Source organism: Cucurbita maxima, unplaced genomic scaffold, assembly GCF_002738345.1.
Source record: "Cucurbita maxima cultivar Rimu unplaced genomic scaffold, Cmax_1.0 Cma_Scf00008, whole genome shotgun sequence".
NCBI classification, from domain to species: Eukaryota; Viridiplantae; Streptophyta; class Magnoliopsida; order Cucurbitales; family Cucurbitaceae; genus Cucurbita; species Cucurbita maxima.
In genome coordinates, this window is record NW_019272024.1 from 2,568,719 (window position 1) to 2,592,525 (window position 23,807).

The window sequence follows — 23,807 nt, forward strand, 5'->3', positions numbered from 1 at the left end:
AAAAAAAAAAAAAAAAAAAAAAAAAAAACATGACACAGATTCCGACACATAAATAGAAGAATTTGTATTTATAAAAATAAATAAATAAATAAAAGAGAAAACAATACAAAGAGGGGGCCTCTTGGGCGGTTGTCATGGCAGTACTTTTTCTTTCACAAAAAGCCTTGTTTTAGGGATTTTTTTTATTATTTTTATTTATTATTTATTTATTTTAGAGTGAAAACTAAAATTTAATGTTCTTTGTTGTCGTGTTTTCTTGAAAAATAAAAATAAAAATAAAAAACTGTTATCAATTTATTTTAACTAACAAATCTTTTAAATTTATATATAATAAATTTCTATTTTAAAAAATGGTTAATCATTTTGTTTAGAATATATGGACGTACTAAAAACAAAAATAAAATATATACTTTTAAAAAAAATTATGTGAGTAATTATCTTCGTTGTTACGAGATTTTTCGAGTAGTTTCAAAAGCAAAGCCATGAAATTTTATACCCAAAATAAACGGTGTCAAACCATCGTGTCGTGTTATCGAGAAAGAAAATAAAAGATTAGTGTTTGATGTGCCATAAATCCACACAAGGGAAAATGGCTATGAAAAGCATGCACTATCTAATCCATAGACAAACAAAGCTCAACACTATTGATAGAGATAATAATTCTAAGACAAATAATGGGTCTATCCTTTGAACACAAAGATTTCCTTTTTTTTTTTTTTTTTTTTCAAATTTAGAGAGAAACACGAACGGAGAGTGGCAATCTTTTTCGATGACATCTTTTCTATCTTTTCAATGTTACGTAAAGATTTCTCTCCTCCCAAATAAAGGGAAGAGAGATAAACTGGGTTTTATAGGACTACTGTCGTAACTGACTCTTAATTATAATCTGAAGTTGATTTTTAAAATATATGAGTCGAGCCCGTCTTTTTCAGTAAATTTTTTTAAATAATTTAATTTAAATATATATTGATATTGATATGGTTAGAAATAGAGATGGATTCATTTTTATTTTTAGGTTAAATTATCTAACTTTTAAAATTTTGGAAATTTATGTTTTTTTTCTTGAAAAAATTTATTAATTTAATTTAATTTAAAGGTATTAGTAAATATTTGAAAGTTAAAAAGATTTTTTTTAATAAAGTAATAAATATTTTTATACCAAAGTATTTTTTTATTTTTTTATTTTTTAAATTAAAAGATAAATAATTTTAAGACAAAAATGTAAAATTTATAGATATTTTTTCGTTGATAGTTAACCAAAATGGTTTGGATGGACCTAACTACTTTGAAATAAATAAATAAAACAAACAAATATAATATTACTTAATTATCCTTTATTTCAATTATTAATTACATAGATTTTTCAGGTTTCTAATATAAACAAAATAGTTAACATAAAATTATTTAATTTTTGATATATAAAACTTGAAATTTTAATAATCAAAATAAAAAAAAATATATATTAAAAAATAGAGTTAACGAGATGGATGGGGAACAACTCGAGAATATTTAGCTTACATAGATTACTTTTTCTCCCACTTCCTTCCCAAATTTCCTACTCGGGAGAGTAGCCTTAGAAATTTACTCGTCTCCTTAAATTCGAAAGTTCAAATCCTCATACTCCGTCGTGTTTCTTACACTAATAGAAATTTCAGTTTATCCGAACCATACAACATGGTTCTAAAAAAATGACAACCCTAAGAAAAAGAGAATATTTTCCATTCAACTAGGGCAATCTCCTTGCATGAAAAGCAAATCAAATGGGGGTTGTAAACTTTTGAAAGAGCATATGTTAAAGACACTAAAAAAAAGTTGAAGGTAGGTTAGATATTAGTAGGACATATGTTCGGAAGACTTTCGAGAAGTTTCAACCAAACGATCGTCAAACATAGAAGCCCACATGCATTGCTCGCACGTGTCTAATTCTTATTTACGAATCAAACGAAATCAAATTCTTTTTACATATAATATACCCATCTACGAATTAGGGTTAGCTTATGTCACCTTTATAAGGGGCTATCTTTATATCTTAAAAGAACTAAGTTTGAAAGGAACAAAATGTGGATGGGTGCATGGAACCAAAGGTTGGTGTGCTAATTTGGCCACGAAGAGAGAAGAACTTTGTGAGATTCCACGTTAGTTGGAGAGAAAAACGAAACATTCCTTGTAAGAGTATGAAAACTTCTTTTTAACAAACGTGTTTTAAAATCGTGTGGTTGACGTCTATACAATTGTTTTTACCTTGGCCTCATAAGTGTCGTTATACCCAACAAACGAAAACCCCAAAATTTAAAAATAAAAATTAGAAATTTATAGCTAAGAATTTTAAAATTTGTTAAATAAACCATTCTTCGAAAATATATATATATATATATACACACAAAAAGATAATTATACGATGGAAATAGTGTTTTAAGTAACGATAGCATAATTCTCCAATTTTTCTTAAGGATCGAAACCCTCTCAAACTATCTAACCCAAATCTTAAAAGGGTTAGGTTATATTTTTGGGTTGGGTTGAATTTTTGGAAATTGAACGTTTTGGTATGTTATTAGTTAACATTTTTTTGTCAGTTCAACGTGACAAACCAAAAAATAAGGTTACAACCCAACTATACCTTATCATACATTTAAATTAAGAATATTTGAAGTTGGTGATGCACCCTTACAACCCGACCCACCTTAAAAATAAAGAGTTAAGTTTAGTTGTAAATTCTACTCGGGTTACTCATTTCACTAACCCAATCAACCGAAAATTTTAAATGTGTTTAAAAAATTGATCTATTCCAACCACTAACCGACCCGAGAAAAAAAACTAAAAGAAATTCTTTTATTCTCTTCCAAATAGCTACACATGCTTTAAACTACTGTAGTGTTCAACATTCATATCCCTCAATTATTCCAAATATGACTATTTCCCCCCTCCATTTTATGGCTATTATACTCTTAATATTCTCTCCCCTTAAATACAAAATACAAAATTAAAATAAATAAATAAATCTGATTCTGATTTTTGTCTATAAAAAAATAATGAATATTTCTGCCCTTTTTGCAGAGTAGTCCAGTGGATGGAAGGGCAAATGGGGTCACAATAATAAAATTATTTTTTAATTAAAATTAAAATTAGAAAAAAAAAGTTAATTATTATATTGAATTGACTTTTCTATTAGCTATGCAACTTGCAAATATTTTAAATTCCACACTTTTTCCCTATTTTCCTCTTAAGCTATCTATATATTCTCTTTTTCAAACTGAGTGACCCAAACAAATTCTAATTATTTTTTTAATTTTAAAAATAAAATTCCTTTCTTTTAGCGTATATAAAATATACGTGATATTGTTTAATAGACATTGTCGGTTATGTTCGGTATATTTGAATTAAACAAATTGGTCATCATATCACCAAATTTTACCTCTATTTATATCGCTAAAATATAATTTTTTTTTTCTCGTATTAAAAAATTTGATAATTCTAATTCAGTCTAAAATAAAATATTATAAAAAAAATTAAAAAAAAATAATAGAAGAAAAAAAAAGGAGAATAATATATTTGTGGGAACAAAATCAAAAATTGGTGGGGGCCAAACAGAGGAATTGTGAGCCGTACGATCTCATTTCATTTCATGCTAATATAATATAATATATATTATATTAATTAATTAACTAATAATTTATTTATTATAAAGTGTCGTGGGCCAAGCCCACAGTACTATTTATATCATGCGCATATCTTTATCTAAATCTAACACAATAAGAATATCTTTGTTATTTTTATTATTTTAATATTTGGATTTTTCTTTTCCAATCCGACGGTCACAATCATTTCTAAGTGGTGGGGAGGGTGAGATCGTCTTTTTTGTAGTAATTGCGCTTTGTCGTTTAGTCAGTTCGAGAGTTGAGTTAGGATTTCGACACGTGTCATGCATTCGAGGGTGGATTTGGAATTTCATCATTATTTTGCCACGATACGGATGCAGCCATTTTCTCAGTACTCCCAATGGCCCAATCATTTGGTGGTGGGCCAGGTCTAATTGGGCCCTACCCACTAATTATAATAATAATATATTTTTTAATTTAAAAAAAATTATTTTTTATAAATATGGAAGATAATGATGGAATTCCCCCTCATTAAGGACTTTGTTATTTGTGGTCTCAAATCTCTTTGAGAGCTTTCCGTATCTAATCATTTTATTTTAAAGCTTAACAACCTTAATTGACTCGTTGACCCCTCCATCCAATCATATATGAAATAAAAAATAATCAATTTTTTATATTTTTTAATTTTTATGTAGGAATAAAATGTTTACTAACAAATAATGGACAAAAAGAAAAAAAAAAAAAGTAATAATGGACAAAAAGAAAAAAAAAAAATCAGTCAATTTATTCGATCTGCATTCAACTATGAAGACAGTTCATCCGTCGTTTTTGTGATGGGTCTCATAATTAGGGAGCGAAGAACAAAGTAAATAGAGAAGATACATATGTGTTTATTGACAGTCTTTTTTGCTGAAATTTGTTTGGAGTTACATAATATATATATATAGTGAAGTGGAGGACCACTTAAACTTTGACGGAGATCTTTTGCATCTCATTTTATTTACATTATCTTCAACTATGTCATAATTTACTTTTTATAGGAAAAAAGTTTAATATATAGTTTTGTATTTATATGGATATTTTAAAAATAATCAAGTTGTAAAGGAGTTTTGGGGTAATGGACAGATGACGATATAAGATAAGAGAATTTATTCAAAGTTAGATGTTTATATATTTAAATGCAATTGTGTGATATTAAAAGAATTTATAAGTATATCATAAAATGAGGGATGATAACTTGTATAAAACTTTTTTTTGACGTGTATTCTTAAAAATTTAATTATTAAAAAATAAACAACCTACCTACTTAGAAAATCTTAAATTGAGGAAAGCATTTTATTTTTTTATTTTATCTATCTTTTAATTATTTAATTATTTAATTCTATCTAAATTTACTTGTTTTATAAAATTAAAACCTACCTTAATTTGTGTTCGTTAATTTCGTTAATTTCGTTAATTTTGTCATTTTATTGAATCTTTAATTTGTTACGAACAAAACATGGTAAAAGTGTAACGTATGCTATTAAAAGTTAAAAGTAAAAGAATATATATTAGGTAAAAAGTATAGATTAATATGGTTTTGGGAATAAATGGGGAATTTGGGAATAATAATGGTGACATATTTTACATGAAAAAAAGAAAAAAAAAAAAGAAAAGAGATATGGGAAATGGTGGTATAGGCACCAAGCCATGTCTACCAATAGAGAGAGAGAGAGTGGAATGACACGTCAGCATAATATATATATATATATATATATATATATATATATATATATTATTTAATTTCATAATTATTTTTTATTATTTATTATTTATTATTCAACCATTTTTAAAAATAATTTTTAACTATTTGAAAACTCAATATTAATAAATAAATATTTTTAGAACTAATTTTTTTTTATTTAAAATAATAAATTAAAAATTTATGATTGGGTTAGATTGGAGTAATTGTTTTTATTTTTCAACCAAATTATAATTGTTTTTTATCCTCCCTACTATTAGGGTTAACGTTTAAAACAATACCTATTCTCACAAATTTGACTCATTTATTTCCTCTTTTGAATTGAGAAACAACATGGGTTTAATGGGTTGTTTGGTGAGTTTCGTCTATTTTCTTTTTAATATCAATGTATATTAATTATTTAAATATTTATTTGGTCGTAATATATGAGATCAGTAAGATTTTTTATTGGAGCATAAAATACTACTTTTGATATTATACAAATCATATAATTATTTAATTTCTGAAAATATACGCTAATAAGTCTTGGGAGCGGAGAAGAGCACAATTGATTCCATACCGAACAAATTGGGTTTGATCAAACACAAAAATGTAACACAAGCTGACCATGACTAAGTAGACCATGCATTCAAATGGTTCGTTTGTTCGTGTCACCCACATGTACAAAATGTTATGATTCAATTATATATTTTAAACTAATTCAAATTTCTTAATTATTATTATTAGGTGTCGATTTGTCTCGTGTTGATATTAAAGTCGACGAAAATATAATTTTCAAATTACGGATTTGTCCCTATAATATTTTATAAGAGAAAGGCATTGTTTCCAATTATTGCAAGTGGTTTGAAAAGGAATAATTGATAATTGAAAAAAAAGTATATCTAAGTTTCTATGAATATAAATAATAATTATTATTATATTTAGCTTAAAAAGCACGGCTACAGCACATAATCATTCTCACGTAAGCATGAGATTCTAGACCGACATGTCGTTTGACTTGGCCTTCTCTTGGGCTCTCAACATTTTTTCCAAACGACAATGCGTTAATCATATGCTCTCAATTTCATTTTCCTTTAAATTGTATTTTTCTTTTTAACTTGATTTTGATTTCAATTTATTTATTTTTTAAAATAAGTTTCTTATCCCTCAGTAAAGCTCGAATTAAAAATGATTCTAAAACTATATTTTTAATAATAATATTTAAAATTTTTAATTTACACCAATTTCAAGATTTAATTCGAAAGAAATTTCAATGGTTAAATTGAGTTTAAATGTAATTTTCAAATATATCATTCTTATGTTTAAAATATAAGAAATAAAACAATTATTAAATAAGATTAGTTTTTTTTTTTCAATTTTGGAAATTTAATTTGTATTAGACTTAAATTAAATGAATTTGTCAAATAAATAAATAAAATGAATAACTCTAGATGGTTTTATTTATTTATTTATTTTTAATTTATAGCTAAAACTCAAAATAAAATAAGATTTTAACCAAAGGTTAACTCCAAAACCAGGCCCATTAACCAACTGGTTAAAGTAGGGAATTGCAGAGGAAGCCATGGCAGACACCGCCGGCGAAAATGAGAAATGTTTAACAAGAAGCTTGAGATTCAAAGGTCTGATCACGATCAAAGCTGGTGACTGGTAAAAAAATCTCGAAAATCCATGGCTCCTGCCAAGATTAGTGTCGGTGCTCGTCTTCTAAGCCAAAAAATACAACTGAAACCTCAACTCTGCAAGTTCCTCGAGATACCTCTCCATGCTCCTCGCGGCGATATTCCGATCTTGATTACTAAATTTCTCAAGCTCTATCAACCTCAGGTCTCTCTCTCTCCATCTCTCATGATTTTGCAGAATTTTTAAGCTACGAATGATGAGGTTTTTTTTTTTTTTTTTTTTTTTTTTTTTTTTTTTTTTATGTGGGGCTAGTTTTATGCGAATGTTCAGTGCATGTGCGACACATTACCTTAAGAGANTTTTTTTTTTTTTTTTTTTTTTTTTTTTTTGTTTTTACGCCTGGCCTATTTCAGGGGAACGACTTTCCTTTCTTCAAGTTTTTGAAATTAGGTTTTAATGTAATGATATTCCGATGAAGAAAATCTAATATATTGAATGTATTTGGTTCGATTTTTGAGTTTATAGTGTTACTTTCTACCTTCTTCTTCCCGTTCTTTATGATCGGACTCCTTTTCTTTTAGTTTCCAGTTTGCACTGATGTATAGTTATTGCTTGTGTTCATCTTGTCCTTCATTCAGTTATCTGTTGTCTTGACGTTAATACATCACTTTGATCAGTTGTATTGTACGTCTGTTTTCTTAGCAAACACACTTTCGGTTGCAATTGTCTTGTCTACTGCTGACCTTTAGCTATTGCCATTATGTAAATCCTTATTCACATGTTAATTGTCTTATCGGATTAGTTAAATCAAAATTCTTTGCTAATAAAGGATCGGTTTGCTTTATTCCTGTTCCCACTACCTTAATATTGGTATCATATTGCTTTAAGATGCGACAATGAGGAGATTTACTTTTCCAAGGAAATTCATATATCTCCGTCTTAGTGAATGAGGATTTAGTGGAGAGGGGACAAGTTGGCTGAGAATGATTGGTAAGATAATATTCCAATTTTAATGTTGAACTATGTTTTGGGACAATTTTAAGCCTTTAAGAATAATGGTTTGTGGCAGATGGTTGTTGTATTTCAGAAGGGAAAGGGAGAATGTGATTGCCGTGCAGAAATTCACAAACGCCTGTTGGAGAAAAGGGAAGCCTGGAATTGGAGAGAAGTAAAAGAGATTCATTAACTTAGTGGTTAGCTTGTTTGAGCAGATGACCTTCTGTGTATTTTGATTACTGAAAGATAAAGAAAGTATTATAACAGGTGAATCTACTATGTTGAGAATTTCAGTTGACAGTTCCTTTAGGAAGAGAGTGGGACGTAGATAGAAGAAGAGAGAACCTTAGTTATATTCAAACTTGAAGACCCTCCATATCTCGAACTGGGCGGAAGCAAATCCGACAATCAGACAAATGTTGCTGTGAACTATTGGCAAACTCTAGGAAGCACGGATACAGCATGACATTGACACGACAAGGGCACGTTTATTAAAATATACACTCTAACAGTTATATATCATTTTTGTATTAGAAGGGAATTCAAAGTCAATTAGTTTATACATCTAAATGCTTAAAAATTAGTTTGATTTATTTTACTTTAAGTGTTTGATGCATGTTTAACAAAGATTGGATCTACTTTGACTTTGTATGACTAGTGTCTACTACATCTATTGCACTAACAAGTGTTTGGTACGTGTCTAACAAGTGTTGCAGTGTCAAGTGTTCGACACATGTCAGACATGGATACGCTAGCCATACTAAAGTGTTCGTGCTTCTTAGGATATACTCCTCAAATACTGAAATTATTACTCATTATTCCCTTTAGTTTTTGTGTGAAAAATTTTAGATTTCATCCTTAAAATAGGATTATCTCGATTGAACTTCTATTCTTGATCAACTTTGTTTAGCCTCACATTTATTTTAGATTTGTTTTGTTCACTAAAAGGTAGATATATTTGCTTGCTCGTGTATTTCTTTTTGGGATGGAATAGTAGAGATGTGTTGAGAGTTATTTGATATGCAGAGCCCTGGGATTGGAAAGGACCGGATCTGGGAAGAAAACTTTAAAGCCATATTACACGGTAAAGACAGAGTTGGGATGGCAGAGGTTAACAAAATTCTCTCTCCCCAATTCAATGATCCAAGTCTAAGAAATATGGAAATGGAACGTCAAAAGGATATCAGGTCATCAGGGATTTACATTGTTTTTTCTTCATCTTTTTTTGTTAAAACCACACATGAAATCGTTGCTCTTTTTCTTTCCTAAACTATGTCTTCTTCAGGTAATAACATGCTAAACTTTGTCCTGTATTTACATCATTTTCTTTTTTCTTTTCCCTACATGTTAGGCATGACAGCAGACGAGGGCAAAGTGGATAGGCTCTTGCCATTTTGGTAACATCTTTTTCCTCTTCCATTTCTCTTCAAAAACCTCGTGCTTTTCATATCTTGATCTTGCATTTGTCTGTTCAATATCACTGTCAGTGCTGCAGAAGTGTACTTTTTGAGTTGATGAATGGAGTTCGAAGATGCTCAGTGGTTTTGTTGGAGTGAAACTTGCAGCCTTTCCGGTGAGCCCCATTTAACTAATTCATCTATGAAAGACATTTAATGAAGTGTCTTTCTGATACTTCCATGTTTTGCTTTTCGTTCTTCTTGACATCTTTATTTCAAGTGCGTTAGTAGGTTGTTCTGACCTGAAAATTAAGCATACTTTGCTGAATCTGGAAGAATAGATTATCTTCCCTTTACTTTATAGCATCTGCTGATCTGACCTGAAATTTATAGCCTTGAGTGCATAATCTATCTGGATTCTCTCTGGTTTCTTGTAGGCCATTTACTTATTTTTCTTTTTAATTGGACAATCTAGGTTGATATTTAATGCATCTTTTTAAAAATAAAAAAATAAAAAGAAGTGAAAAGAAGCACCCATTAAGACTGGGCGGTCTAAATTTAACCCTAGATACTGCAGCAGAGAATCGATACCCCATGTTTCATTATGTTGCTATGGTCCCACTGTTCTATGCCCTCTACTTTTAAATTGTATATTCTTTCTTTTTTACACTCTTGGCGATGTTTGGCTTAGGATTTTAATAAGTCTAGTGTTAAAAAATGTAGATTATGTTTGGGTTGTATAAAGGAATAGGTTATAGTAACTTGGATTTGTGTAACGTGTTTGGTTCATGTTTCTAATTTGGAAAGAGTTTTGAGGGGCTTCTTGGTTGGAAACCAGCCGGTAGAGTCTGCCACTTGCGATGTACAAGTGCCTCGTCTCTTGTGACAATGTAGATGGGAATTCTTAAATATTGGCGACGCATCCTAAATCTGCGTCTTCTTGGTTTGGGGATCACTTTGAATAAGGTGAAAACTGCTATAAACTGTCCTCATAGTCTTAGACATCAACAACCAAGAAGTTGAACATCAGTCCTCGAGCTTGAGCTACAAAGTGAAAAAACTACCTTTTAATTATGTAAACTTCCCTTTAGGTGGAAATTTTCGATCATTTGCTTTATAGGAATTGCAACAAATGAAAATGTGAGCTCCCATGCCTGTTGGGAGAGGAACCAAACATTCTTTATAAGGGTGTGGAAACTTCTCCCTAGCAAATGCGTTTAAAAAACTTTGAGGGGAAGCCCAAAAGGGAAAGGACAATATTTGTTAGTAGTGGATTTGAGCCGTTACAGAAAAAATCTATTTCTTTATTCGTTCATATCTAAGGAGATTATTCTCTTCCTTTTCATGGAATATACCTATTTGTGTCTTACTAAAAGAAAAAGGAAAAAAAAAAAAAAAAACTGTAGAGGTTAGTTGATACACAAGATAAATTTATAAGCTTGAAGTTATATTGTGGGATGAACAAACTTATATCATAGGATAAGCCAACTTACCTATCAAATTAAGTTATGAACAACTTCTTAACCTAAAGTTGAAAAGTCCTTAAATTTGTGGGCCCACCAACGCATCCCCTAGCCCTTAAGAGTAGATTTGTAGATTAAAAGTTTCTCACGAGTGTAATGCATAGGTATTTTTCAGTTCAAATGAATATGTTGGTCATCCTTTCTTAGAAAGGATGGCTATCTTATTATTTATATTAATTGTTTTTATTCTGCATTGTTCATCAATTTTTACTTTTGGCATTCAGTTTAATTACTTTTGTAAGCACTTGAATGTCATTCGGGCTCTAATCAACTATTGGTTGATTGGATCATGGACATCAATTGGTAGGTCCATGGGTGTAAAATCTGTTCGGTTCCACCAAACCTTTCTAATCAGATGAGTTGGAAATGTCTTGAGGCATTCAAGAACCTTTCTTTATGTCACTCCTTGTTTTAGGTGCTTTAGTTTGACCACTCGAACTGGACCCATATGGTCTCGTAAAATCCATCCAAACCCCTTTTGTTGCAATCATTCCTCCAATGTAGCGTCAGTCTTGAGTTTCCATGAATTCCTCCAAAGTTTTTGAAATTGCACCTCCATCGAGGCTAAGGACCTCCTGAGTGGATTACCACTATATTTGTGCATTGTTCTGCAACATGAACGATGCACACAACACCTTCGGGTCGTTAGGCGAAAGATTGTCCCTATTAATGATAGCCTCCATTTTGCCACTATCGGGTCCTTAGAGGCCCAGTTAAAGACCCGGGGATCATATCTCCTAAAATCTTGCAAGTACCTCGCCTCTCCATCATCATTGAATTGTTGGCCACCTTCCACATCAGAGTGGTTGTTGCTTGGTCTGGTCCAACTGGAGGTGCCACTGGGCGTGGTCCCGCAGGAGGTGGCGCCGTTGTGCCTATCCGACTCACTTATTCCGCACAAGTCGGACTCATTCTACCTCCTTTGAGAAAAATTTGTCTTTTCACCCTTGTAGCACGCTCCAAACTCTCCTCAATAGAATTAGGGATGGGAGCCTTAGGTACTAGCCTAATGGCGAACACTCAACTCTCTTGTATTCATTTTATATGTGGGACAGCATGCTCATGCTAACTATAAACATGATTCATCAAAGTTGATTAATTGACCAGAGGTTTGGCTCGGCCGAAGACTAAGTTGTCATGTGTAAAAAAGACGTGAAAATAGAATGGAAACGATGATTAATTCGAAAACTTGTGAAGTTTGAGGCTCACCTCTCTTCATATACAAATGTTGGTAGACCCTCCATACAGGTTAAGCACAGAGGTAAGGAGCCAATGGGTCTCCTTGTCTTTTGTTACCATTGGTTTGTTCAAAGAAGTCACCGATTTAATACATATTACAACTAAGTCGGAATTCTATTCCAATCTATCATAATCCTTACTCATATCCAGCTTCACAGCAATCATCCCAGTCCTGTTTTGATCGATTGTTATCGATTGTTTTACTCATATCCAACTTATAACTTAGCTTGTAGTTGCAGCGAATATAATGTCATTCTTCCATGGCGGCATCTCTTGGGATATTTAATCTTTATGTCCTCTTTTCTTTTTCTTTTTGAAAATTCTATGGCTTCATGGTTATATTTGGTCAGATTCTCGATGGCCTTTTCAAGTTGATTCGATCCAATGGAGTGGTGGATTTTTCTTCATTATTTGAAAATAAATTTGTTCTAGTAATATACTTTTTCCTTTTCTTTATTTCCTTAATTTTCCGATCTACTTAGGCCTCTACAACTTCTTGAATTTCCACTTTTAAACGGTTATCTAATTCGATTATATAGTTAAAATAGGTTAAATTACAAGTTTAGTCTTTAAATTTTGAGATTTAGGTTCATGAAAAATTTAAAATTAAAAAAAAAAATAATGGGTATGTTTAATGGAATTCTAAAATTTCAATTGTGTGCCTGAATTTTAAAATATGAAAAGTTTATGGACTAGTTAAAGTGTGAGATAATCTGAATTCTATTTTTGTTTGTTTACTTGGGTTGAAATCAATTGCTTTTGACTTCAAATATCAAAATTAGAACAAAATCTAAGGGTGTTGAATATCTTGTCTATGGAGTATAAATGATGTCGGGAGAAAATTTGCACCAAACCTTGTACTAAACACGGGTATCACAAGTATTCATCCACTCCTACCCCAAATTCCTTGCACCAAACAGCTCCCCTCGGAAATGAAATAGTCAGATGGTTCGGTCTTATCTTAGGTATTAAGAAATTCATGTCTTTTTTTTTTAGTCATAACTTAAATCTTCACCATTCATACTTCTAATTCTAAAAAATTCGGTTATATTATATATATTAATTTGTCTAAGTTAAATTAAACCAAAAAAAAATTAATACAATACTTTTAAAACTTGGCCCAGGTAAATTTTGAGGGATTATAATATAAAAAATTAATATTATTTTTGGTCATGATTTAAATTAATTCTTTAGATATTTAAATTATAAAAACCAAATATCTTGGAAGGAGAAAGCTATGTGGATTGAACGAATATATGGGCGCCACGTGTCGCAAGGAACGCTAGTTGAACATTCGAACGCGTCGAGACCGCGTAGAGTTTTATTTTTATTACATTCGCGCGAGAAAAGGAACAATTAAAAATTAGAAAATCAAAATAAAATATATATTTTAATCGCTTCCCCTTCTTCTCTCTCTCTCTCTATATATATAACCAATTCTTCAAGAGTTCAAATCTCCTCCTCTCTCTCTTTCTGTCTCTCTCTCTCACCATCAGAAGAACCAAATAATCCATTTCATCGGTAAATCCTCTCTCTCTTTCACTCTCTTTTGCTTACGAGTTTTCTTTGCTTAGAGGTTTGTTTTGATCCGTGTATTCTCAATATGTATCTGTAGCAGATGCTTGCTTTGCTTTTGAATTCCTTATTTGTTGCGGAACTGGAATTTGTGGTTTTAGGAGAATCTTTTGATTGAAATAAGCTGGAATGGATTTTTAATGAAGAAATTCATTTGTAATCATTGTTATGAATTGAATTTTGTTGTCCTATCCTTGGAAACTCCACCTGGAGCGGTGATGTTTGGATTGGAAGTCTAAATGTTGATATTAAATGCGTTTGTCTTTGTTTTGGAATATTTGTTTAGGTTAGACCGCGAATTTACAATTGGTGATCTATTTCTTGTTCTCGATCTGTGATCCGTTGCGAATGCGTTTGAGTCTTGGTCTCTTGCGAAGAATTGTTGTATCATGCTCTGTCTTCCTCTCTCTTACGGAAAGCTGGATACTATATCTGTTTAGAAGGCGGTAGATTAGGTAGGATGCAGAAAGGAAAGGAGGGGGAAAGTTCATCTTAGATTAAAAAATTGAATGATTTAATTAAGATGTTAAGATTTTCTCTAATTTGTCCTATTTAATTTTCATATTAAAAGGTTAGAATGCAAGATTTTGCCTTACGTTTTTTCTTTTTCTTTTATTTTTTTGCTCTGCTTGGGAAAGATTGTCGCTATCTACTAGTTCTGCAAGGACGTGATCTTATTATTTACAACGGGGCTTAGAACTGTATGGTTTGTTACTAGAGAAGTTGCATTGTTTCGAATATTCAATTTTTTTCCCATTTCTATTTGATATTAAATTTCTTCATATCCGTAACAAGTTATGATAAATATGACTGTTTGTGAATTTCACAGTTGTAATTATAAAGCTGATAAGCCATGGGGGGTGGAAAAGATAAACATGACGAATCTGATAAAGGTTTATTCTCGCATCTGGCTCATGGTGTTGCTCATGGAGGTGGATATCCTCATCCTGGAGGATATCCCCCACCTGGAGGGTATCCCCCACCCGGAGGTTATCCTCCCCCTGGAGGTTATCCTCCATCTCATGGCTATCCACCCCAAGGATATCCCCCAGGACATGGCTACCCCCCGGCTGGCTATCCTCCGGGTGCTTATCCTCCTGGTCCATATCCTGGACCCTCTGCTCCACACCATTCAGGTATTAACCCAATTTACATACATCAGTAGGAAGAGTTATTAGATCATTAGTTTAGTCGAGTTGTTATTTAGTTAATTTCTTCTATTAATTTGTCAATTAGTCTGCAGGGATTAATAGTAATTTCAATTATTTTGTCAAGGTATCTATATCCACTTTTAGATTGTAATAGAAGGCTTTTTATACGTTTCGTTATGGAAATTGTTATGCTTTCTCTCCATTGAGATTTGACCCGTGTTCTTGGGATCGATTTTCCCCCCACTACGGCTTTCAATACAATCTAACAAAAGCCCACTGCGTTATCATGTATCAGAATTGTTTTGAAGCATTCGGGTGTAACTTGCTAAAAAATTTAAGTGAAATTGTTATATCCCGAATTACAATCACCCAATTGAAACAAAAATTCTTTCAAGTAAATCTACCCAGGAAGATTGGGTATCCTGGTTACGGTTTGATTGCAGATTTTTATGAAGGTGCTGATTCCAAGTATTCTTAAATTCAGGGCACGGTGTAGCAGGAATGCTCGCTGGTGGTGCTGCCGCTGCAGCAGCTGCATACGGAGCTCATCATGTCGCCCATGGTGCTGGTCACTACCCCCACGGCGTTGCTCATTATGGTCATCATGGTGGAAAATTCAAGCACGGCAAGCACGGCAAGTTCAAGCATGGGAAGTTCGGGAAGCACAAACATGGGAAGCACGGCATGTTTGGTGGTGGAAAATTCAAGAAGTGGAAGTGATTTTTCTGCCATCCCTTTTCACCGAGCCTTTCTTCTTCAGTCGCTTTCAAGAACGATCTCGGTATAGAGTGTGGGGTATCATCTTCTTCTCTAATCTCTATAATGTCTTAAAACAATGGATTATTACGTATTTACTCTTATTATCTTAACTACTGTTTGTGGCTTCTGTACTCTTCCTGCTTGTTGCTGGACATCAATAATCTGGATCTTTCCAGTTTCCAGTTTCTACTTTCCACCTTAGTTTATTTTTATTGTGAATCCTTCTGTGCCGGTCTCCGGATCGTAGAGGGGTCTTCCCATTAGTCAAGTATGGATATACTTGCCAACCCTAATTTAAAAGGGTAGTCCAGTTACTCTGCTTCAGATGGGATGAGACTTTATTATTTGATTAAAAGGAAACAATGAGCACAGCCAAAACAAACAAAATGCGTATGTGGGGGTTTTATGTTACTCGTCTCTTTTAAAGAATTTATGAAATTTTGCCCTTTTTTTTTTTTTTTCCCTTTCTTTTTGGATTTGTATAGGGTACATATTGATAAATTAAAGCATTATTCAAATAAGAAATCTAAAACACTTTTAACCTCAATCGATTAAAGTTAAAAGTTTGAATTCTCTTTCACCTATTGAACTTAAATAATATTTTTGAAAGAAATTAAATCGAAAATTCTTAAATTCTAAATTCTACTATTAAAATTTCTATTTGGGCCCAAATCTAAACAAGGAGTGTTGGGCCGCTGGTCTGTTCGAGGAAGACTTGCATTGGACCTATTGGGCTGACGGGGGATTCGGGGATTCCTAAATGTCTAATTTTAATCTAATTTTAAAAAATATTACTCATTTACTAAATGATATTTCTATTTGGTCTTTAAATTAAAAAAAAAAAAAAAAAAAGCATTTTATCATTAATTTTGAGTTTAATTTTTATTTGATCTCTATATTTACTCCTTAATCATTCTTCACATATTAACTTTCACGTTACTTAAAAGTAACTATGATGTGGACTTTTTAAATTAATTTCAATAATGATCTAAAATTAATTATAACTAATTTATGTTTTAGAAAATTAATTAATAATAAATTATCATTAAGGGCTAAAAGTGAACATTATTAACTCAACTTTAAAGTGTACAATTTTAAAAGTCAAACTAAATGAAAACTAAACTCAAGACTCAAAGGGTAAAAATGTAATATTTGTAAATTTTTGGTACTAATAGAAATTAAATTCGAAACTTAAAACCTAATAGAAAATATACTCAAAACTCAAATTAATATATAGAGAGAGAGAGGGAGAGAGAGAGAGAGAGAAGAGAGAGAGAGAGGAAGAGAGAGAGAGAAGAGAGAGAGAGAGAGAGAGGATTATGTTGATTTGGATGTTAAATTTTTCATCCTAAAAGAAAAATCTAATATTTTCAAACACATGTTTAAAAAATAATAAATACATTTATATTCAAATAATAAATTAAGGCCGTGTAATTAAATCACATATAGCTTGCAAGTTAATGGGTTGAATTTTATTTTCTTTAATTTTATATTTATTAAACTTTGACAAAGTTTTTGCGAAAGAAGAGAAAAAAAAAAGTCAAATGATTATCTAGACTAAATTTCACATTACAATATCAAATTTTAAAATTAAGTCAACTATAATTTTAAAATTTTCAATCAATTTCACAACAAAATATTAAAAAATAAACCTCGTTTTTAAAGCTGTAGTATTATTTTCTATTTTTTTTTTTTAAAGAAAAATCTCATTTTAGCATCATAATTTATATTAATTTTAACTTTTAAAATACCTTTTAATTTTTTTTTATTGAATTCAAATCTTAATTTATAAATTTTGATATTGAAAATTATAAGCATAATTAATCTACGATTTAGAACAATAACTTAAAAAATATGGAGATTTATGTAAATTATATTTAGTAAGTTCATAAATTATAAAATTTTATATATAGAACAAAAATAAAATTTCCCATTTTTCAAAATTGGGTGAAAATTCAATTATGTAAGCTCAAAATCATATGTATAATTCATTAATCGAGTTGAATGAGATTATACATGGTAACAAATTTATATAGTTTGGGATAAACAAATATTCTACATTAAAATATCATCAGCATGAAAATTGTTTTATTATTTAATTAATTTTAATAATAATAAAAAAGCGGTTGAAGTTTAGGTTTAACTTTAAAAGACCAAATAATGAATTAACTCTGTCTTTATCTTCTTATTTTTCCTCTTTCACGGGTGGCTGCAAATCGGTAAATCTAGGAAGCATTCCTCAACAAAAGGTTGGTGCTTGTCAGTGACTCTAGTGATTGAAATTCAAAACACGGGAACGAACACAAGCTTAACTTCTTCTACTCCATCTGAATTTTTCTTAGATCAACATTACGTTGAGACACAAATTAGACTTTCTAACGTTTTAGTCAAACGTTCACGACTTAACCAAATAAACATAACCCTAGTTTGCATGAGCCTAACTCTTAAACTAATTCTTGGGTTAATAAAAGTCAACTATATGGTTTTTTTTTTTTTTTAATGCAATAATTTCAAAATGAGTAGGACATGTAGTACTTCACCCGATCCAAAACTTCAGTACATTAAATTTTAAATTTTAATTTTTATTTTTATATAATTCAAAACAACCTCTTTCCTAAGCTTTTAATTGACCAATATAAATACAATTTATTCGCAAGCCAACACCTTGGGAAATTCAACAAATATTTTAATTAATTAATTAATTAATTATAATTTGGCCATCTTTTGATTGCTTATTGTCAAAGTTGACTTCTTCACTCACTTAATATGTTTTATAAATTAATAAAATTGGATATTTTTTGAAATTGGATTAGATTATATTAAATCATTACACATGCATAATCCCATAAATTATGTGTAATTTTATTAATATATATATATATATATATAAATATTTTTCTTTTTTAGATTTTGATTCAAACTTAATTATAAAACGAAACGTGTTATGGGTCTATGAACTTTTAGTTAAATAAAGACGTAAAAGTTATCTATGGTAGACTTTAGTAAATATGTTTCGTTCATCAGCTCATACGTGTATTTTTTTTTTCTTTTTGTCTTGACAAAGACAATTGACGAGATTTAGAAATTAAACCGCTGATGAAATTTTTGTATCAATTATTATTTTTTGGTTGAACCATCCGAATTGAACACGAGACCTGAAAATAGACTCGAGATGAGATTAGAAACGAGCCAGAATTTATCGAAACTAATAATTTGATTTAATTAAAAAAAAAAAAAAAGAGAGAATTGAAATGGAAGTAATACAATACAACTGGCTATGTCTGGTTTACTATTATCTCAATTATTATTATTAATTGATTTATTAATTAAATTAATACTTTTTTTCACGTGACTCCAAAACCTCACACACTCTCCCCGCTGTAATCCATTCACTTCTCTCACCCATATTTTCTTATTTTTAATTCAAAAATATCTTTAAATTATAATTTTATTTTTCAAATTATAATTTACTCTAATTTAGTTGAATTAACGTTAGTGAATGGTAATAATAACAAATAGAGACAAAAAAAAAAAAGATTAAATAGGAAAATATTTAAAATCAGTTTAGAAAATGTAAAAAAATATATATATATATATATATTTCAGAATCTTAATGTTGTTTTAATTTATATTTTAAGTAAATGATTATTCAATTATTATTTTACTTTCTCCAATTATTTTAATTCTATTCAATTATTGTGACAGACGTACGTACACAAGATGTACCTGCATGTGTACATCAAATCATATTTAAACACGTGTCCCATAATGCATGGGTTTCCACACCCTTTCGTAATTTTAGTAAGCCCCACCCAACGTGTTTTTTGGTTGGACCACGTATATTAAGGTACATTGACTTTTCGTTTTTATTTTATTTTATTATTTTTTATTAAAAAAATCCCTTTTTTTCTTTAATCAATATTTGAGGGATCTTGACTCTTCCTGCCTCTAATAAATAAATAAAATCTTTTCATCTCAACCATCCATTTTTTTAGATTAATGTACAATCATATCAATTTAACTATATATATATATATATAATAATTAAATTAATATTCGGTTCTTTATTATGATTGATGTGAATAACTTTTAGCGTTGAAAAATTAAATGGTCAATATTATAAAATAAGAAAATATCGTGAACAAATAGTCATATAATATAAATTTAAAATATGTTTAATATTTGATATATTTTTTTTTATTTTAGAATCTAAATATATTATTAATCAATTACATTTTGTCACCTAAAATTGAGAAGAAAAAAATCAAATTTGTACAACTTATTTGTTGGAAAAAGTATGGTTGATTTTTCCTTGGTCAAATCATTAGCTTAATATTAATTTCTATCAAACTTGGGAAAAGGAATTCATTAATAAATGGTTTGAATTTCAAAGTTTTTTTTTTTTTTTTTTTTCCTTTTTTAACAGAGACGAACGATATGAAAATTAGTCATCCTTACCTCATTGCAGGTCAGCACCTCTAAAAGAAATAAATGATTTGATTCAGTAACCTCTAAAATCACTCTCTGAACGATCAAGATATTTTCGTCGCTCTTTTAACGGGATCTCTTAAAAATTTTATGTGCCGAAGAAAATTAAAAATTAAAAAAATTAAAAAAAAAATGGATAGCTTCATGCATTACATGGGATTTTGAATGATGAAGGGTTGTTGATTATGAAGTGTTTGCCACCCTAGAAAGTGGGAAAACACAAAAGTATGACATTGTGGGGTAATGAGATATTTGATTTGTCTTTTTCTAATTATTATTTTTTAAAAAAATTAATTGTTCTCATAAAAAGCATTTTAAACTAATAAAATTACTTAGATGCTTAATTTGATGTAATTAAGTGGAATTATGTAAGAATTAAGAAGTCCCATCAGCTTTAATAATATATATAAATATATGGTTTTTTTGTTAGAAATTTATCCAAAAATTAAATGCATTTATGTGAAAAATAAAGAGGAATTGTGAGGGGTGGTCAAATGGTGGGGGATGGGAATTATTATTATTATTATTATTATTATTATTATTATTATTATGATTTATTAATAATTTATTTTATTATTTATTATAGAAGGCATTGGAAGGTGCCTCAAGTTGCTTACTTATCTGATTCCAGCTGACCCCTCATAACATAAATTGCCAAAATTAAAAAAAGTAGACTTTTTTTTTTTTTCTTTTCTTTGCCTCTCTCCCCCTGGTTCTCTCTGCACTTTCTAGTGGTTTTCCACAAACTGTGGCTTCTCTGGTATTCAGGATTTTTGGCCCATAGACTAACCATCTTTATTTATTTATTTATTTATTTATTTATTTATTTATTTATTTATTTATTTATTTATTTATATTTGCAAGTTTACCGGTAGAGTCATGAATTTTAAAAAATATTAAATAAGTTGATAATTTAATAGACATTAATAAATAATTAATTATGTGCTTATTGGACTCTTAAATAAAAGTTTATAGATTTATTGGGCATTAAAAATAATTATTTTAATCTTTTATAATTTAATATTTTCCAATTTAAACCATTTTAAATTTCTAAAGAATTGCAGAAATTTTGAGTAATTTCAGGAGACAAAATAATAATAAATAAATATTATTTTGGTTCTTCTAATTTTGACTTTAGTTTCATAGTTTTAAGATATATATTTTGTTTTTTTTTTTTATACTTTCACGTTTGTTTATTTTACTTTAGGTACTTCTAAAACATCCATATTAATTTTGTATAATTAAAAAGTGATTATTTTGTTTTTTTTTTTTTTTTTTTTTTCATTTTTTAATATGGCGGATATTATTTTATCGGCTTTGATTTGTTACATATTGTTGTCAGTCTCATAGTTTTAAAATGCATCTACTATGAAGAGGGTCTAACTCTATTTCGATTAGTGACTTACTTTGATATTATTTGTAATAGCTCAAGCTTACCGCTAGCAAATATTGTCTGTTTTAACTCGTTATATTTTGCCATTAGCTTACAATTTTAAAATGTGTCTGCTAAGGAAAGGTTTCCAAACTCTTATAAATAATGTTTTGTTTCACTAATTTTTCTTAGAAAACACTAAGTGAACATCAAAACATGATAAAATGCTGAAATGATAGATGTTAGTCCGTGAGTATACACTCACTTAAAATAGTTTAATTTATGGGTATAAAACAATTACATAACGTGATCAAATTCTATATTGTGGTCGGAATTCTAGACAGCGTGCCACATAAAAATAAAAATAAAACAATTATATATAAAATTTGTATTGGAAGAGTTGCACTAAAATATTAATTAGAATATTAGTTAATAATAAAAATAAAAATAAAAATAAAAGTTGTAGGGTTGATTCTTTAGTCAAAGATGCAACTTGTTTAGAGGCACTTTGGTATAGATTTATTGGAAGCACATTTCTCAATTATTTTTTTAATTTTATTTCAACCGTTTTTTTTTTAATTTTATTTTAAAAGCCAACTTTAATTGTTCTTTTCACTTTTTTATCTGTTCAAATTGTTTTGGATAATTAACAACTTGTCATTTTCTAAATCATTATCTTCCCATTTCAGTTTTATCTTATTTATTATCGGTCTTAATTTTATTTTTTATTGATTCTATTACCGTTTAATTGTCATACTCTACCTCGACTTCAACACCAAGATCCAACTAATGGTAAGCTCGATTCCACTAATTATCATTTAGGGTTGAATTGTGTAGGTTCAGTTTTAAGATTCCTTGAATATAACTTCTTTATTGCATTGGTAGGTATTTGTGCTTGATCCATCGTGACCGAGAAAGGAGAAGAATAGTGAAAGTGAGTCCTTGCTAACAACCAAGGAAGGAGGGAGAAAGCAAAAGCACTTGTTCATCTACATGCCCGGGGAAAATGCTCTCTCTTTCACACGCTCAAACAACGCACAAACTTGTTCGCATGGGATCAATTCACACTCCAACTATAGGTACAATTAGACCGGTCTAATTTTGTTCACGTAGGCTAGTCTAGTTCAAATTATTGAACCAGTATGCATGAAAACCTAAAACGATAACCTATATGTATGTATGAAAATTACAGTAATTTCATCATAACACAAGACAATTACATATATGTATCTATATGTTCATCTGTCTATATGCATGGGAATTGACCAGTTTTAAACGATTTTATGGCCTTTAATTTTACGATAATTATAACGACTATCATCAGATTAGCGTCAGTCAACGTACATATGATAACAAACCATCATTAACCCATTTTTATATATAAAAAAAATAATTTTAAAGTAAGAAAATATCAAATTTAAAATGTTTACATAACATATAAAAGGTGGTTCATTAGATCTTTATTAATCATAAAAAGCAGCTTAATCTTGAAGTGGGACCCATGACTCATGATTTATTATTATTGTTTTTTTATTTTTTATTTTTTATTTTTGAAGGTGATAAGGAGTTAAGGATATATATGATGTTTTAGAAAGAAAAAAAAAAAAAAGAAAAAAGAAAAATGGAGATATCATTAAAATTATTGCAAGTGGAAGATCTCAATCTCTTTCTCCTTTCACTATAAAAAGTATATAAAAAAACAAAATGATAGCTGTAACCCAAGTAACTACATTTCTCCCTCTTCACAGCCACACCTTTCCTCAACCAAATCCAATTTACAATTTTTATTTTTATTTTTTTATTTTTTTTATTTTTTAAAAGAAAATGCCCAAAATCTACCCTTAACTCCTTGTCTCCCCTAATTCTCACATTCTCCTAATTATTTACACCTTCAGTCTACTACCTACCCGAACCGGTGAATGGGTCACCTTTCCCTTGCATACGCGTTTAAGAAATTTTAAGGGAAAGCCTAAAGAGAACAATATCTGGTAACAATGGACTCGGGTTGTTACAAATGGTATTAGAGCCAGCATCGGGTGATGTGCTAGTGAGGAGGCTGTTCCCTGAAAGGATAGACACGAGGCGGTGTGCCAGTAAAGACGCTGGGTCCTGAAGGGGGTGGATTTGGTGGGAGTCCCTTGATTGAAGAAAGAAATAAGTGTTAACGAGTATGTTGGACCCTGAATAAAACACCCTTTATAAGAGTGTGAAACCTTCTCCCTACCAGACCATTTTAAAAACCTTAAGGGGAAGTCTGAAACAGAAAGCCCAAAGAGGACAATATCTACTAGCGGTGAGCCTAAGCCATTACATGCTGAGCCTCGAAGGGGAGTGGACGCAAGGCAGTATG

At 30.0% G+C, this 23,807-nt stretch overlaps 1 protein-coding gene and 1 long non-coding RNA gene across 8 annotated transcripts; both read left to right on the forward strand.

Annotated features, from left to right (window-relative positions):
* Positions 1-6,830: 6,830 nt before the first annotated feature.
* On the forward strand, positions 6,831-9,786 carry LOC111482952. Of its 4 annotated transcripts, none has more exons than XR_002718288.1 (4): positions 6,831-7,161; positions 8,027-9,140; positions 9,305-9,350; positions 9,441-9,786. It is a non-coding gene; the product is annotated as an uncharacterized LOC111482952 (long non-coding RNA). The 4 variants fall into 4 exon arrangements; XR_002718286.1 differs by having other exon boundaries at positions 6,837-7,161; positions 8,980-9,140; XR_002718287.1 differs by lacking the exon at positions 6,831-7,161 and adding an exon at positions 7,323-7,947.
* Positions 9,787-13,494: 3,708 nt separating this feature from the next.
* LOC111483065 (glycine-rich protein A3-like) lies at positions 13,495-15,803 on the forward strand. 4 transcript variants are annotated; one of them, XM_023129180.1, is made up of 4 exons: positions 13,554-13,633; positions 14,326-14,388; positions 14,517-14,823; positions 15,323-15,803. In XM_023129180.1, the coding sequence occupies exons 3-4, from the start codon at positions 14,541-14,543 to the stop codon at positions 15,556-15,558; spliced, it is 519 nt and encodes a 172-aa protein (XP_022984948.1). In that variant the 5' UTR covers positions 13,554-13,633; positions 14,326-14,388; positions 14,517-14,540; the 3' UTR covers positions 15,559-15,803. The 4 variants fall into 4 exon arrangements, with proteins under 4 accessions (XP_022984947.1, XP_022984948.1, XP_022984949.1 ...); XM_023129181.1 differs by lacking the exon at positions 13,554-13,633 and adding an exon at positions 14,000-14,142; XM_023129179.1 differs by lacking the exon at positions 14,326-14,388 and having other exon boundaries at positions 13,495-13,633.
* Positions 15,804-23,807: the final 8,004 nt, after the last annotated feature.

Coding starts and splice junctions, on each gene's coding strand:
- LOC111483065 (XM_023129179.1), top strand. CDS start 14,541: ATGGGGGGTGGAAAAGATAAACATGACGAATCTGATAAAGGTTTATTC. Junction 14,824..15,322: donor CTCTGCTCCACACCATTCAG/GTATTAACCCAA, acceptor TCTTAAATTCAG/GGCACGGTGTAGCAGGAATG.